Source organism: Sinocyclocheilus anshuiensis, unplaced genomic scaffold (assembly GCF_001515605.1).
Source record: "Sinocyclocheilus anshuiensis isolate Anshui unplaced genomic scaffold, SAMN03320099.WGS_v1.1 scaffold419, whole genome shotgun sequence".
Lineage (NCBI taxonomy): Eukaryota > Metazoa > Chordata > Actinopteri > Cypriniformes > Cyprinidae > Sinocyclocheilus > Sinocyclocheilus anshuiensis.
The window spans coordinates 328,948-346,294 of record NW_015548228.1 but is presented as its reverse complement, the minus strand read 5'-3'; the positions used below and the strand labels follow the sequence as shown (position 1 = coordinate 346,294).

At 36.9% G+C, this 17,347-nt stretch overlaps 1 protein-coding gene and 1 long non-coding RNA gene across 3 annotated transcripts in view; one reads left to right on the top strand and one right to left on the bottom strand.

Moving 5' to 3' along the window:
• LOC107654483 (uncharacterized) overlaps nucleotides 1-638 on the bottom strand; it is a 1,321-nt gene extending 683 nt beyond the window's left edge. The window contains exons 1-2 of the long non-coding RNA XR_001630340.1: nucleotides 607-638; nucleotides 71-240 (exon numbers count right to left, since the gene is read on the bottom strand). This is a non-coding gene — a long non-coding RNA (uncharacterized LOC107654483). The remainder of the gene's footprint in view (nucleotides 1-70; nucleotides 241-606) is intronic.
• Nucleotides 1-17,347, top strand: part of rab11fip4a (RAB11 family interacting protein 4 (class II) a) — a 57,630-nt gene that overhangs the window by 8,669 nt on the left and 31,614 nt on the right. The window contains exons 2-3 of one of the 2 annotated variants that reach the window (XM_016441557.1): nucleotides 2,205-2,292; nucleotides 6,865-6,950. In XM_016441557.1, coding sequence (XP_016297043.1) covers nucleotides 2,205-2,292; nucleotides 6,865-6,950 — 174 coding nt within the window. Of the gene's footprint in view, nucleotides 1-2,204; nucleotides 2,293-4,133; nucleotides 4,218-6,864; nucleotides 6,951-17,347 lie in introns of those variants that run through there. The other variant, XM_016441558.1, reaches the window with a different exon arrangement.

Sequence of the window (17,347 nt, the reverse complement as noted above, 5' to 3'; positions counted from 1 at the left end):
GTACACAGGTAAACTATTATGCAATAATAAACTGTGAGTACATTAAACAAACAACTCAAGATATTCATACCTCCACAGACAACTGCATGTTGAAGTGGATTTGAAGATGACTTATTCATTTGACCAGTTTGGCTGGCTTAAACATGCTGGTCAAGCAGAAAATTGCTGGTAATTGCTGTAACACTTGTTGCACTGCTGCAGCTCAGGTAATGTGTCACCTCTCTGAATCCTTATATGTCTCTACAAGAGATGAAGCCACACACAATTATCTTGATGACAAATGGGATTAAAATAACTAAACTACAAGGTAATATTAACACACAAACAATGCATATAACAGAGGGAATTAAAGCAAACTATTTAATATTTATAAATAATAAACATCTTCAAAACTTCACCGCAAGGCCCATTTACAGCATGCATCCGAAAATTAATCGAAACATCCACAGAAAAAAGTTATTTACTATAAAGTATGACAACAAATTCAAGCTTCAATATAAGATAATAAAGCCAAGCACACATTAAGTACTTAGCAGATAAATGCTTAACGTAATATATACGATAATTATTAAACACATGATAGCAAAAACATTACAGACTACTCACCGTGCTCTCTCGTTGTCAATAACTCTGCCCCTCACTTCCGGTTCTGAAACTGCTGGTGCTGCGGGGTCTGCAGCTGGATATATCTTATGTAACTAGTTTTTTAGTTTTGTAATATTTGTATATTTATCTATACTGTTTACACTAACATACAAAAGTTTAGGGTCGGTAAGATTTTTCAAGGTTTTTAAAGAAGTCCCTTATGCTCACCAAGACTGTACTTATGGATCAAAAATACAGTGAAAACAGTAATATTATAACATATTATTGTAATTCAAAATAACAGTTTCTACTTTAATATATGAAAAAAATTAATATATATAAAAAATATATATATATTTCTGTGATGAATTTTCAGTCATTACTCCAGTCTTTAGTATCACATGATCTTTCAGAATTAATTCCAAATATACAATATGATTTGCTGCTCAAGAAACATTTAATATCAATATTGAAAACAGTTCTTTCATTTATTTCAAAATAGAAACATTTTGTAACATTATAAATGCCACTTTTGTTAACTTTAATGCATCCTGGCTGAATAAAAGTATACTGTACATTAAAAAAATAACCCTAATGACCCCAAATTGTAGTGTACATGTTATGTTTCTATGAATTTTTTTCCTTCTCGGTCTGAGCTGAGGTAGAAGAGACATTTGGGGCAAGTGATTTATTTAGCCCACGTGTGTTCCTCTTTTCCTGGTGTGTGCATGCACTATCACAGAGATGCATCACCTGCTTCCATGGCTGCTGTGTTTCAGCTCTCCATCCTATTGCTATTGCTATAAACGCCTCTATTTCTGTGGCAGTGTGGTGAATCATTCTAGCAGGTTATGAGGGGAGGGCTGCAAGACTGAGCAGTTGTCAAGAACACCTCTTCTTGGAGGAGAATATATTTAGAAAGTAGTGACGTTGTCAAGGAGCTGTGTGTGAAGTGGGAATCACAGTTATGATGATTTCTGTTTCCATGGAATGTTTTCTCATAAACTCTCATAAACATGTCTGGCAGCCCTCAAGGGCAGCCATCCCATAGGAAAGAAAAATGACTAATGAGATCTCCGTAATAACTCAGTTGTTTCTTATAGATGTGAGTGAGATCCAATGGAAATGAAAAAGAAAACCTAATTATCTGAGCTCTGCTGTTCAGTTTCATTTGATTGATTTAGACAGACTGTGAGTTAACAATGGTCTGTTTGTTTTGTTTAGGGAATGTTAGACCAGAACATTTGAAAACATCAAGTCATGAACTAGCAGCCTGTGAGAAATACAGTATTTACTGTTAACAGCTACAGCTACGCTTGACCAAGGTGTTTGAAGGCAAATCGTCTTGAGTAAGCAAGTCTTGTCACATGTCAGCAGTATGTCGGGATCAGTCTTTTTCACCTGGACAGCTGTCCATCATCAAAAAGACTTGCTGACAGCGACGACACGTCCTGACAGCAGCTGTACTAGTGCTTCATCTGTGGGAGGTGAAGCTGACCACTGATAATACGCACATCCTCTCATTTATTTATAGTAAGGTACCATACTGAACATGTGATCGTCCTCCTCATCAAGCTGACTTTGTGGTTACCGTTCTCACTAATGTCCTTATTTTTCAGGTGAAGAAGTTTGCCAAGTACCTGGATCCCAATGCTCATGGCAGAATTAACTTCAAAGATTTCTGTCATGGAGTGTTTGCAATCAAAGGTAAGAGGACGGTTCTCCTCCAAGCAGTATTTCATGCCCATAAATACCACTGATGAATCTGTTTGCATTAGATGAAAGGGATTCTAAAAACATCAGGGTAAAAATCTCTGAAATATGACTGCAAAAATACAGTTTAAAAAAACGTGTAGCTACACTACAAAAATATTGTCATATTATTATGTAAAAAAGAGATTTTTTTTATCAAAAATGTATTTTATTGAAAATTAGGGATGTAACGATTAGGGATATGCCGGTATCAAATTTTCATGTTGCGATTAATTGCTAATGCTTTTATCACGGTATACGGTATTATCGCGGTGTTGGAATTTAGTTTTAAAAAAGTGCTGTCATAATACAGTATAACAGGTTTAATAACTTTTTTCTTATAACAAAAATAACTGAACATTTAAATGCAATAAAGCAATACAGAAAAATGTATAAAGCTAAAAGTTTTACACAGATTAAAGTGCAAAAGAACTATAAAGACCAATCATTTTGGAAAAAAAAAAAAAAAATCAAAATCGCGAATCGAATCGTGAGTTGAGTGAATCGTTACATCCCTATTGAAAATCAAATTTATTGTGTATACCTTACCTCAGGTTTCACAAACTCCAGAGATAAAAGCTTAGTTGCTAGACACCATGTTCCTTTCGACAGACATGATGTCCCTGAATTAAAAAGAGCATGTCGTGCATCATTCCAGACATTTATGCAATTTTATCTCCAGGCTAGTATTATCACTTTATTTTATTAAACAATTCATCAGAAGAACCCAAAGGCAGATAATGGCACACAGCTCTGTCTTTTTAGCATTCTGCATTGACTTCTGTGTCTGGTGAAAATCTAGAAATGGAATGGATAATGAATAGCCTGAGTGAGCAGAATCTGATTAGAGATCTCTTCTTCACCGCTGATCTCCCTAATTGAAAATAAACACATTTGAACAACAAATTACGAGCATCTCTGGGTGTGCCTTTAATTAACCGTTTATCCGATTGAAACATTTTCCCATTTAACGACAGCATAGTAATTCACATGTTAGCCTGGGTTGTGCTTCTCAGTTAAAAGACGAGGGGATGTTATTCCTGATTATAGTGTCAAGCATCACTGTGAGATTTTCTTAGGTATTCACAGACAATGTTACTGCGTAATCATGGTTCAGCAATCTAATTTCACATTATTTGTAGCTGTTTTATGACACTTATTGCCTTGTCTAGCTCGTCCCTATTTCACTGTCATTAAGAGTGCAGTAAACAGGGTTACATTTGTCAGCCAGGGACACTCACGTTGCTTGGCAGACTTATGCAGCAGAGATCTGCCAGCAGGCACGGGGACCCGGGTGGGACGTCTCTGTGCCAGCGCTCTATGGAAGCGGCTGAAGAGGGAGACACAGGCAGGCCAAATGGGCTCCAGGCCCAGAGACTTTGTCCCCCAGTGTCCTGTGTTTAATGAGCCCCAGTGGTCTTCCCACTCACTCTTTCCCTAATGAATCCCCCAATCCCTGATCCCCGGCACGCACAGCAAGTCTACAAAGCCAAAGCCTATGTGTGTCCTTTTGAGGTCCCAGAGGAGACTGCGTTGTTGTGTGTGGTGTGGGATTGTTAGCACACTTTCTCCATTGGTTTATCTTTGCTCTTCTATAACAGGCGTATTGTGCACAGCTTTATATATTTATGTATTGCCCACAATATGTTCCCATTTGGGACATTCCCGGAGCCAAGGCGAGCTGTGGCCCACTTGAGATGTCAATAGTAAGGTACCATACTGAACATGTGATCGTCCTCCTCATCAAGCTGACTTTGTGGTTACCGTTCTCACTAATGTCCTTATTTTTCAGGTGAAGAAGTTTGCCAAGTACCTGGATCCCAATGCTCATGGCAGAATTAACTTCAAAGATTTCTGTCATGGAGTGTTTGCAATCAAAGGTAAGAGGACGGTTCTCCTCCAAGCAGTATTTCATGCCCATAAATACCACTGATGAATCTGTTTGCATTAGATGAAAGGGATTCTAAAAACATCAGGGTAAAAATCTCTGAAATATGACTGCAAAAATACAGTTTAAAAAAACGTGTAGCTACACTACAAAAATATTGTCATATTATTATGTAAAAAAGAGATTTTTTTTATCAAAAATGTATTTTATTGAAAATTAGGGATGTAACGATTAGGGATATGCCGGTATCAAATTTTCATGATCATTAACCACCATCAGAAAACCATGAATGTGCAAATGTGTTTTTAAATATTAAAATATTAACCTAAAATCTTTGGGTGTACCTCAAATAAATATTTTGGTTTGGCTGTCGAAAAGGTTTGGGAATCCCCTGCCTTACCCCATTAAAAAATGTATTATTGTTATTATTATTATTATTATTATTATTATTATTAGGTTAAGAAAATTAACTTGCATAATGCATAGTTATTGCTAAGTTTACTTAAAAAGTATGCAAATTTGCTTATCAAGTGAATGCATCTTATTTTAGCAGGACAAAAATACTGATTATGAATATTATTTTTATATATACTATAACTTCCTTTTAAGCCCTAAATGTTCATTCTGTGGCATCAAACACAGAGCACATCTCTTCTGTTCTGTCACACACACACAGCCGTTAAGTTCAGCACAAAGTGTGCCAAACTGAAAGATTCTCCAGAGATAAAAGCTTAGTTGCTAGACACCATGTTCCTTTCGACAGACATGATGTCCCTGAATTAAAAAGAGCATGTCGTGCATCATTCCAGACATTTATGCAATTTTATCTCCAGGCTAGTATTATCACTTTATTTTATTAAACAATTCATCAGAAGAACCCAAAGGCAGATAATGGCACACAGCTCTGTCTTTTTAGCATTCTGCATTGACTTCTGTGTCTGGTGAAAATCTAGAAATGGAATGGATAATGAATAGCCTGAGTGAGCAGAATCTGATTAGAGATCTCTGCTTCACCAATGAACACTCTTGATCTGCTTAATTAAAAATAACCACATTTGAACAACAAATTACAAGCATCTCTGGGTGTGCTTTTAATCAACCATTTATCAGATTGAAACATTTTCTCATATAACGACAGCATAGTAGTAATTCACTTGTTAGCGTGGGTTGTGCTTCTCAGTTAAAAGACGGGGGGATGTGATTCCTGATTATAGCGTCAAGCATCACTTTGGGATTATTTTAGGGATTCACAGACATTTAAAGTTACTGTGTAATCATGGTTCAGCAATCTAATTTCACATTATTTGTAGCTGTTTTATGACACTTATTGCCTTGTCTAGCTCGTCCCTATTTCACTGTCATTAAGAGTGCAGTAAACAGGGTTACATTTGTCAGCCAGGGACACTCACGTTGCTTGGCAGACTTATGCAGCAGAGATCTGCCAGCAGGCACGGGGACCCGGGTGGGACGTCTCTGTGCCAGCGCTCTATGGAAGCGGCTGAAGAGGGAGACCCAAATGGGCCAAATGGGCTCCAGGCCCAGAGACTTTGTCCCCCAGTGTCCTGTGTTTAATGAGCCCCAGCACTCACTCTACTCACTCATTCCCTAATGAATCCCCCAATCCCTGATCCCCGGCACGCACAGCAAGTCTACAAAGCCAAAGCCTATGTGTGTCCTTTTGAGGTCCCAGAGGAGACTGCGTTGTTGTGTGTGGTGTGGGATTGTTAGCACACTTTCTCCATTGGTTTATCTTTGCTCTTCTATAACAGGCGTATTGTGCACAGCTTTATATATTTATGTATTGCCCACAATATGTTCCCATTTGGGACATTCCCGGAGCCAAGGCGAGCTGTGGCCCACTTGAGATGTCACACAGAGCACTGAGCCTTCACTACACTTTGTGTTATGTGACTATAAATGGATCCGAGGCCTGGGCTGCCCTTCGCCGCGCCTCTCAGTTTGTTATTTATTCATGACATTTTACTTAGCTTGTTGTATTTCTGCAGATGGGTTTGTGTGTTTGAGAAACAATATAGCCATATGTTTAAGAGAACAGTTCCTCTTTCCAACATGATATCTAGTGCTAAACTTTAGTTTTTATCAAAACGTGGATCTTGAAGGGATTTTTTTTCTGGCGCTCATAAGTGGAGCAAAGAATCTCTAAATTTTACAGAGGGTTTAGTTTAATAATTCATGCCTGGTTTGAGAAAACACAAGATGTCGTCAAACAGAGAAAGGAAATTTAAAGTGACAGAAGCTGATTTATACATACAGTACAATAGCCATAGTGTCTAAGTGAGAAAGCCGCATTTCTTGAATTAGTCAGTGTATATCTGAGAAGCATCTTTTCTCTAATGTAAAATAAATAGATACATTAAAATCCTTCTAAACTAATATAGGAGTGGTGATGCAAACTTAATCAATAGCCATCTTGTTTTAGGTCTATTAACTCATTTTTATAATACACAGATCATTTTTATAATATACAGGCAACTGAAATCGATATTTCATGTCCACATATTTATTGATTTGCAGAGTAGTCATGGAATTTGTGATAATAACTGGGCATCCTCTCTTTCTTGTTTGTGCTTTATGAGACGTGTCTTGACAGGACTAATATTTTTCTTTTTGTGATTCAGGCTGTGAGGAGATCCTGAAATCAGCACTTGGGACTCCCAACATCAGTGCACAACCATACCAGACGGACAATGGCTACTACTATCAGGTGGGCAGATTTCTAAATGCGTTTGGCTAGTTGATGCTGTTGTCTTTTCTTTCCCACATGATGTGTCTAATTATATCGTTGACCCCCCCCCCAAAAAACCCAAGACACTAAGTCCGCTCAGCTGAACACACTGCTTGTTTGTCATTGTGTACATGCACCTAATTGCACCCTATTTAATTAATGGCCATTGACCATAATATTGAGGATCTCTGAGCTACTAGAACTATCATCTCTATTGCTGTTACACGCTCACATGATGTTGCTGTACTATGTGGTCATGAAAACTTAGCGTTTGCACATGTTTTAAGCATTGCTGTTTAAAATGAAGTGATTTAGGCCCTTAAAGCAATCAACAGCAAAAGAGAACTCATTTTGCTATATGCGCGCGCTGTCTGAGAGACTGTTTCTGAGCGCTCTTAGAGAGGCGCACACATGTGAAGATGTGCTCATAGAGGGCGGGAGTATTGAACAGAGTTATTTTTGCCGCTTTATAGGCCTTGAATGGTTACACACATTTGTATTTGTCAAAATGCCTATCTTTGCAAGTATCCTTGTAAACACAATAATTTAGGTCTTAAGTGAAAGCAAACAGCAGAGACGTGTTATGTTGGATCTGGGCAGCTCTTAAAGTGACAGCAGTCTAAAACTCTTGCTGTCTGTCATTCATGTTACTCAAACAACAAATGAGAGAAAATATCTCACTGCTCTTGACTAAATCTCTCACTGCTCTTGACTAACTTTAATAAGAAGAAATATATATTTAATTTACTCAGTGAAAAATATGCACTGTTTTTATACAATTGATTACTTTATACAATGTATGTAGCATTTCTTATTTATTTGAGGAGTTCATTTACAAAAACTCAGTTCTTAATTTTCAAAAATCATGTTTTTTCATTGTGCATTGCAATGAATCTCAATCAAACTGCAGCTGGCTTATTTTGATTAGGTTAAAAATTACTAAATAATACAGCTAACTAACACAATAAAAACATGATAACATAATAAAAAACATGATTTTTGAATCTGTTTTTGCAAATAAATTCTTCATTTGTTCTACTGTAGTTTTTTTTTGTCCTGTTGCTTGTAATTAGTTTCTTATTCTTATTTAATCGCTGACTGTTTACTTGCCATTAGTGAGCCTTTCTTTTTTCTTTTTTAATTTAGGCTAGTATTAGTCTTTTGTGATATTGACACTGAAGACAAGAATTGTGAAATTTCTATGGTATCAAAATTTTTTATATCATAAAGACCTTATTTAAAGCAAAAATAGCTTTATCATGATATATATCATTACTGTGAAATAAAATTACTAATATCATGAAATAAGATTTTGGTCATATCGCCCACCCACCCCTACTAGAACTCTAAAAGTTGTCGAGAGATGACTATATGGTTGAAAAGTTTGGTGTATGTGTTAGCACAGAGAAATGCTTTTCCAGCGGAAATAGCATCAATAATATAGAAGAAAGTGTTTTTGTGTTTGACTGAGTTTTGCCCTGTTTGTGAAAAGAATAACTATCATGTATTGTAGCACTGATGTGGCTATGGTTGGCTTGAACCAGGCTAATATATTAGTTTGTACAAGTTTTGATTCACTTTACTGGGGGCATGCACTCCTGCTTGTTCTTATCGTGTTCATTTGCACCATATGGAGGCAGTTAAAACCCAACAGCAAGCCAGAAACTATAAGCACTTCTGTTGGCAGTGTGTCTAGATGCATTAGGACACTTAACGGGGAGAGGCATCTATTGTTCTCTGATATAACAGGGAACAACCTTCTTTTCATCCATACAGATTCAGTGCTCGGCTTGTGTGAACTTGATAGATGAGAGTAAGTGGAGCCAAAATGCATCCCCAGCATGTCAGCTCTCACTCACATATACACAGCAATCCATACTGCCACTGTTTCACAGGCTAGTGCTTGAGTTACAGTTTAAGCCTTGTAAAACATAACCTGACACCGGACGTTTTAATGGATGCTGTCAACATGCTGTATATGACTCAATGGAGCTGTCAGTCAAACAGCCAGAGTAGAGGGGAATCCTGACATCCATAGACACGTACTGTACACAAAGACATTTAGATGTATTATTATGTGATTAATCACACACTTTGTTTTTATTAGAGCTTTTAAAGACCTTTTGATATCAAAATCCGAATGCATGTGTATTGGCTATGAGGTCGTTGTTGTCTATGGAGGGTCAGAGAGCTCTCAGATTTCATCAAAAATATCTTAATTTGTGTCCCGAAGATGAACGAAGGTCTTACGGGTTTGGAACGACATGAGGGTGAGCAATTAATGACAGAATTTTCATTTTTGGGTGAACTACCCTTTATTAATACCTGAGTGTATTGCTAGTAAGCAGACAACAAACAAAACTGTAACTGTGCCAGTGTCTTCATCTTTTCTTCTTCATCCATCTTACAAGCTGTAAGGTGTTTTTTGCTGGACTTTGATATAAAACTTTTCTTGCTCTTTTTATTGAACAAACATTTAAATTTAGTAGTAATGCCTAGTGTTGAAAACGTTTTCACTGTTATTACTCAATTTATAGATTTCCTCATTATAGTTAACACCACATGGTAAGCACAAGGGCTGTTTCTAATATTAAACAGGTTATAATTATAAAACAGGTTATTGCAACAGTGTTTCATCATCACTAGGTGGCAGTGTTTGGAAAGAAAACCGATGAATTTAGCTCAAGACAGACATAGAAAAGGCTTTTATAAGCAATACAGCAACACTTTGGAGATAATATTATATGTATGTGAAAAGAAAGGATTAGAATTCTGCTCAGAAATGGCATTATGCAGATTTATTGCTTAACATATGGCATACTGATCTGATATAATTTGTATTATGCATCAATGGTTGTAATCTAAAATAGCTCATTAATCATTACAGTAATGAATGGAAAATTTTAAGAATTTAATCAGTCAGACAGTACATTTCAGAGTAAAGCTGGTTCATCATGTGAATATTAAACACTGCAGAAGCAGCAGTAGTGAACAAACATCCTCTGCAGTATGATAAAGACACATTCATTGACACTAGGAATGTAATAATGAGCTTCATAACCATATTGCCATTTATTTTAAGACACACTGCTTACATAGTAGCTCTCATATAAAAACCTGGAAGAGAAATATGAACAAATCTAGAAGTTTATAGCCAAAAAAGAAGTTTATAGTGCTGCTAAAATAAGTTTGATCAGTTCACAGCCTGAGCAGAATGTTGTAGTAAATTATTAAATTTAGTGTCGTTTATACCTGATCATTTGCTTTCTGGAAAATCCAGTGTTTTCCAACAGTTACAGGAAATGTTATGTGTTTCCACTCAAACTGAAAAAGGGTGGTGCAGGTATTAGGAATATTTCCAGGGTACCTCCTGCAGTACAGTTTTTTTTTATTTTTTTTTATTTTGTTTTAAATTGTTGGACTGCTGTCTTGCGAGGATGTGCAAATGAAGTCTGTGCCGTCTACTGCATTGCTCTTTCTGTGCTCTGCTGCAAGCGGTTCTATTAGCACTTCAAATGAACACTGGACTGAAGCTCTGCATTGATCTTCTGCAGAGCAGCTTTCATTCTCTCCCTCTCCTTCTTTCCCTCTCTCTCTCTTTCCAAAAACAAAAACTATTGAAATGTTAATTATAGACACTATAAGATAAAATATCTGTGAATGACACAAATTTTTTATTTATTTTTTTGTTTATTTATATAGCACAATACAGCAACAGTCGTTGACCATTGTGCTGTACAAGAAATTATAAAATCAGATTAATAAAACACCAATCAAAACAACATAAAAGTCATATGGTACAGGAGGTAGTACATACAGAGGACAACAGAGACATGCTCAGGACGACTCAGATGTTAAAAGCCTTTTCTAAAAGGTGAGTCTTAAGTTTTACTTTAAACAGAGATTCTGAAGAGATTATCCTAATAGATAAAGGTACGCTATTCCACAGTTTGGGGCCGACTATGGCAAAAGCCCGGTCTCCCTTTCTTTTTAACCTTGATCTAGGAACCTTTAACAATTTCTGATTTGATGACCTTAAACATCTCGCAGATATGTTAACAGTCATGAGTTCAGATAAATAAGATGGTGCCAGACCGTTTAAGACCTTAAAAACAAAAAGTAAAATCTTAAACTCTACTCTAAAATGAACCGGCAACCAACGCAGAGAGAGTAAGACAGGGGTGATGTGCTCAAATTTACGAGTGCCAGTAAGGAGTCTAGCAGCTGCATTTTGGACTAATTGCAGGCGGTTCATATAGGAATGATCAATACCTATATAGATTGAATTGCAATAGTCCAGACGATGCATGGATTACTTTCTCGAACTCAGCAAAGGTTAAAAAACTTTTAACTTTGGCATGTAGTCTCAGCTGGAAAAAACACTATTTGATAACTGCATTTACCTGCTTATCAAATAGCAGGGCAGAGTCAAAGACAATACCCAGGTTTTTAACAGATGGTTTTACATAAGCAGCTAAGCTGCCTAACACTTGATTTAGACTGCCAGAAAAAGCTAATGGACCAAACACAATTGCCTCAGTCTTACTCTCGTTTAAGTTCAAAAAATTATTGGACATCCAAGCCTTAATATCTGACAAACAGGCAGTTAGGGCAGACAAACCAGCATTATCATTTTGCTTGATGGGCACATATATTTGAGTGTTGTCTGCATAAAAGGGAAAAAATACTCTGTTTTCTAAAAATTGAGCCCAAAGGGAGCATATATAAAGAAAACAAAATGGGAGCAAGAATAGATCCCTAGGGAACCCCACAAGTCAGACGCGCTTTGGAAGATAGACATCCATTTATATAAACAGAAAAGGTTCTATTGTTCAAATAAGACTTGAACCAGTTCAGTGCATGACCTCTAATACCTGCACAATATTCAAGACGAGAGATAAGAAGGTCATGATCGACCGTATCAAAAGCCGCACTCAAATCCAACAGCAGAAGTATTACAGAGTTCCCAGAATCAACAGATAATAAAATATAATTTGACCTTAATCTCTAAAACACGCTGTGTATATTTCTATACTAATATACTAATGCTAATATTTCCATCACATGTGTTTCATAGAAATATAGGCTATTCTAACTAAACTAAGATGCAATTAAGCTGCCATTTGCTAATATTGTGTCATTTCTGTCTCTTCACTGGTCAGGTAGCACAGTCATTGCAAGTCTTTCTGATCACAGCAGTGTAGTGTGATTGCTGTCACAAAGAGTCACTGTCATACTGACACATCAATGTCTTAACAGTGTGTGTGTTTTGTTGTGTAGATCATTGTGCACACACAGCGTGTTTTAGAGGTTAAGGTTACAGACAGCTGATCAGATTGACCAAGCATATTACCTCTCATGTACAGGACCTGCTTGAGAGCAGTTAATGGCTTACTTGGTCTGTTAATGCTACGTATGTGAATACTATATCCACCACTGACACTACAAACATACTCTTTACTCATACTTTTCTCTTTGGTAACCAAGTACACTAACGTTTGATAAAACTATTACTGGAAAAATTGTTGTTTGTGGTGAAAATTACACCACAAAATAAGTCACAGTCGTAATTTGTGGGAAGTGTATGTAATTCATTTTCACACATATTGAAATTATGTTTTGTGTGGTAACACTTTACAATAAGGTTCCATTTGTTAACTATATTTAATGCATTAACTAACATTAACTAACAATGACCAATACATTTGTTACAGTTTTAATTATAACAAAGGTGCTATGTTTTAGTAAAAAAAAAATCACAATCTGAGACAAAAGTACTTCTATAGTTGAGTTTCTATAGTACGTGCATGTACGTGTATGTAGTGTTCGGTACAGATCACTCGTGATTGAGTTTGAACACAGAGATGTTTCTTCTGAGTGACTGCTGCTGAATGATAGTTGAGTCAGAGCACTAATGAGCCTGTCACATCGATTACACTGATGGATAACCACAGAGAGAGCGACTAGAAGAACATGTGTTGAGGTGGTTGTCCCTTGTGAGCTCATTTTACTAAAGATATTAATAATCTCTTTTGTTGTTGACATCTAAGGAATATAAAGTAGGCTAAATTTTTCTTTTCTTTTCTTATTGTCTTGTAGTCTCAGCTTTCTGCCTGTAATATCAGTGTCTGTACACAATGTCTTGTCGTTTTATATTACCGTAAAGGAAGGTGAATTTTTGGTTAGACTAAGCTGAATCTGTAGAGAAGAGACTTTACTGCTGGTAATTGGGAAAGTCAAGACTGAATGTCCTTGGCTGTCATTGAGAATGAGAGATTGAAGGGTTCAGTGGTGGAGAGAGCAGAAAATGCTCCAGACACACATCTGTCTCTGTGCAGCATTCATCAGTTTTGCTCTATTGTCTGTATCTCAGGTCACACCAACTCTAGTGTACATCAGGAGATTTCAAATAATGGATTATACAGTACAGAAGACTCAATGATGGGACTTTTGTTTTTGTGATTTTATAACCATTCAAAAGTTTGGGGTCGGCAAGTTTTTTTTAGTTTTTTTTTTCAGTCTCTCCTGCTCACCAAGGATGTATTTATTTTACCACACACAGTAAAAATAGTAATACTGTGAAATATTACAAAAATTTGAAATAACGGTTTCTATTTGAGTATACATGTAACTTAAGCTGAATTTTCAGTCTTCAGTGTCACATGATCCTTCAGAAATGATTCTAATATGCTGAATATCATTTCTATATAAATATATATATTTATAGGTGTTCATGTTTTTTTCTGGACAATAATGTTGAAAATACTCTAAACACATGTGTCTATAAACACTTGCAAAACTGAACTTGCCCAAAGTACACAACTTGCAAACACATGCTGTGTACTTTTGTAAACGTGTCTAACTGTGTTATTTCTGTGTATAATCATCTGTCTATTAGCAGCATCTAAATGTGCTCGTCTGTGCAGCACCACAACAAACATCATCATAAAGTATCTGTATCTGCTCAGAGTAGAATGAATACAGATGATACTATGAAGAGGATTTGTGCTTAAGCAGATGGAGATTCAAGCTGTTGGTATTTCGAGCACAGACGCATGTTGAAATTAGATGCACAGCGACAGTGTGTGATGAAGATGTTTCATGCGAGTAAAGCCCGCGGCTTTCATGCATCACAGCGCTCCCTTCATCAGGAGCACCGCAACACTGCTCTATGTGACATTGAATTTCACAGGCCAGTGCCTGTTACCTGTGAGCCTAAAGGAGAGAAGAAGGATGAGAAGATTTATATATGGAAGAACAGTAGCCATGATTGATTTTTAATGGGTTTTAAAAAATATGTTTGTCATAGTGATCTTGCATTTATCAGTGTATTAATTGGCAGGGATAGTTCATCCAAAAATGAAAACGACCCCCATGTTGTTCCAAACCTGTACTACTTACTTTCTTCTGTGGAACACATAAGAATATATTTTGAAATATGTCTCTGTTTTTTGTCCATACAATGAAGGTCAACGTTCATTTTCCACAGAGGAAAGTTTTGGAACAACATGATGAAACTAGTTTGATATTAAAATATGAAAGTGTTGGCAAGTACAAAAAAGAGATGATGCAGTCTGTCAGTACTGCCTGTGCAGACAGAGCTTGCATGTCATGTGTGTGCCAAATGAAAGGAAATCAAAAAGTTATTGGCAGAACTGCCATTACGTTTGACCTTGTCATTTGGTCCAGGGTCAGATTATAAAGGCAACCCATTTTTGGGTGATGCTGTGCAGTACTACTACCCGCTGAGTCCAGTCACTGCCATCAAGCTTTCAGCATGCCACTGGGCCGTGTTTATCATGTTGTCTCCTCTCCTCTCTCTGTCTGGGCTGGTGTGAGCAGCCCTGTTCTGAGTGTATGCACTGTCACAACTATGTAAATAAAAAATGACATCACACGTTAAGTACGAGCTTTCTCACCAAGAAGCCGACTGTCACGCCTAGTGTGAGCTTGAGGTTGCCTGACATTACTACCGTTAGATAAAATGTCAGCATATTGCTTAAAACCCTGAAAAAAAAAAAAAAAAAAAACTAATATTATTAAAATTTAAAATCACTGTTTTCTATTTTAATATTTGTAGTATATTTGTTGTAATTTATCAATGTTCAAATCAGTTGTGCTGCTTAATATTTTTGTGGAAACTGTGGTACTATTTTTCAGGAATATTTGATGAATAGAAAGTTTAAAAGAGCAGCATTTATTTGAAATAGTTGACCTTGTCATTTGGTCCAGGGTCAGATTATAAAGGCAACCCATTTTTGGGTGATGCTGTGCAGTACTACTACCCGCTGAGTCCAGTCACTGCCATCAAGCTTTCAGCATGCCACTGGGCCGTGTTTATCATGTTGTCTCCTCTCCTCTCTCTGTCTGGGCTGGTGTGAGCAGCCCTGTTCTGAGTGTATGCACTGTCACAACTATGTAAATAAAAAATGACATCACACGTTAAGTACGAGCTTTCTCACCAAGAAGCCGACTGTCACGCCTAGTGTGAGCTTGAGGTTGCCTGACATTACTACCGTTAGATAAAATGTCAGCATATTGCTTAAAACCCTGTGCACGGCAGGAATTGGTCAGTTTTCATAGTAATATGTACTTGAGTATGACCTTTGTGCACTTTGTCGCTTTGCAGCAGATTTAAAAGTTTAATGTTATGGCCATTTTGTCATTGTTTTGAGCACTTACGTTTTGTATTCACAGTGATGCACTATTGCCAGATAAAGACATAACCAACCACACAATTTAATATAAAACAAATGAGCACCAAGGGCATTGAGCTTTGTTGGTTGCTGTTACATTGTTTGTGTATGTCTTTAGCTGTCTGAAGAGACTTATTTGCTTTGATTTATCCAGTGGCTCAAAAACTAGGTTTTCTTCAGGACCAGGATTTTAAAGACCAAATACACTACCAAATTTGTTCAGTGTAAAACAGTAAACAAAAATGTCCTTAAAATGTTATTTTTGTAATATTCAGAAACTAGTATAGGTTTTATTAATATTTGGAATTAGCATTTATTTTTATATTTTCAGTTTTCTTTTTTAAAAAGTTTTAGTAATTTTTTATATTTTTATGTAGCTTTAATTTGGTTTTATTTTAGTTTCAGTAATTTTAGTACTTCAACTTATTTCAATTAGTTGGAAAGAAAAATTACAAAAAAATTACACATTTTTAAGTTTGTTTAAATATTCATGTGATAGCCTATTTCGATTTTATTCCAGCATTATTTAAATAACCAAATGACAATGAAAACACATTGGTCCTTATAATTAAACACTGAAATGTTTTAAAGGGGTCATCGGATTCCCATTTTCCACAAGTTGATATGATTCTTTTAGGGTCTTAATGAAAGTCTATAACATACTTTGGTTGAAATTTCTCAATGGTAGTGTAAAACAACCCTTTTTACCTTGTCAAAAACAGCTCTGTTCACAGCAAGCTGTTTCAGTGCATGTCCCTTTAAATGCTAATGAGCTCTGCTCACCCTGCCCCTCTCTTCCTTGGGGTGACGAGCCGTTCTCATGAGACTGTAAACTTTAGCCGTGGAACTTGCTAACTAGCACATTATTAGGGAAGGCGATTTGCAAAGATTCATAAAAAAAAACTTATACTCACTTCTTCTGTAGGTGAAGCTGGATCACAAATGATTTGTGCGAACATAGTCACATTTAGGGTGTACTCACACTAGGCGTTTTGAACCGCGCTCGGCGTGGTTCATTTAACCGTCCCTAGCTCGGTTAGAAGCGGTGGGCCAGAGCACGGTTCAGTTGGGCTTGGGCGCGGTACGCATGTAGTGTGAGCGCTAACCGCGCCGGAGCGCGGAACTTCTGATACGTGCAGCACGATTGCGTGAAATTTTCTGAGCGGCAAGCAATATATGAGCGGGTCGTGTGTCACCGCATCTCAGAGGCTCAAAATAATAATAAACCACAAAGTTAACAAAACGATGCACTCCATTGTGCTGAGCGAGAGCACTTCTCTACTGCCTTCTCATGCTATCGGAAACTTCCTATTTCCCACTTATGAAGTCATGATTACAAGCTCGTTGCATTCAAGTGATTTGTTGTCGGAAAGAATAAAATGTAATATTCCATTGGTTGATAACCATAAACATTCACTGCGCTAGGTAATCAGCTTGATACGATTCTGGAATTTCAGTCAAATAGCCTACATGCTTATTTCACTGTTTATTTATACAGTATGCTTCAAATGCCTTTCAAATGCTTTAATGACAAGACAAGGTGATGTAGTTGTTGTTTAAAAAAAGAATAATAAAGAATAGCATTAACAGCAGCAATCGTGAGCCCGGCACGGATCAGCTCTAGGCATGACGAAGCGGATATCGTCCTCTTTCGGAAGGCCAAACAAAGTAGTTTCGCTT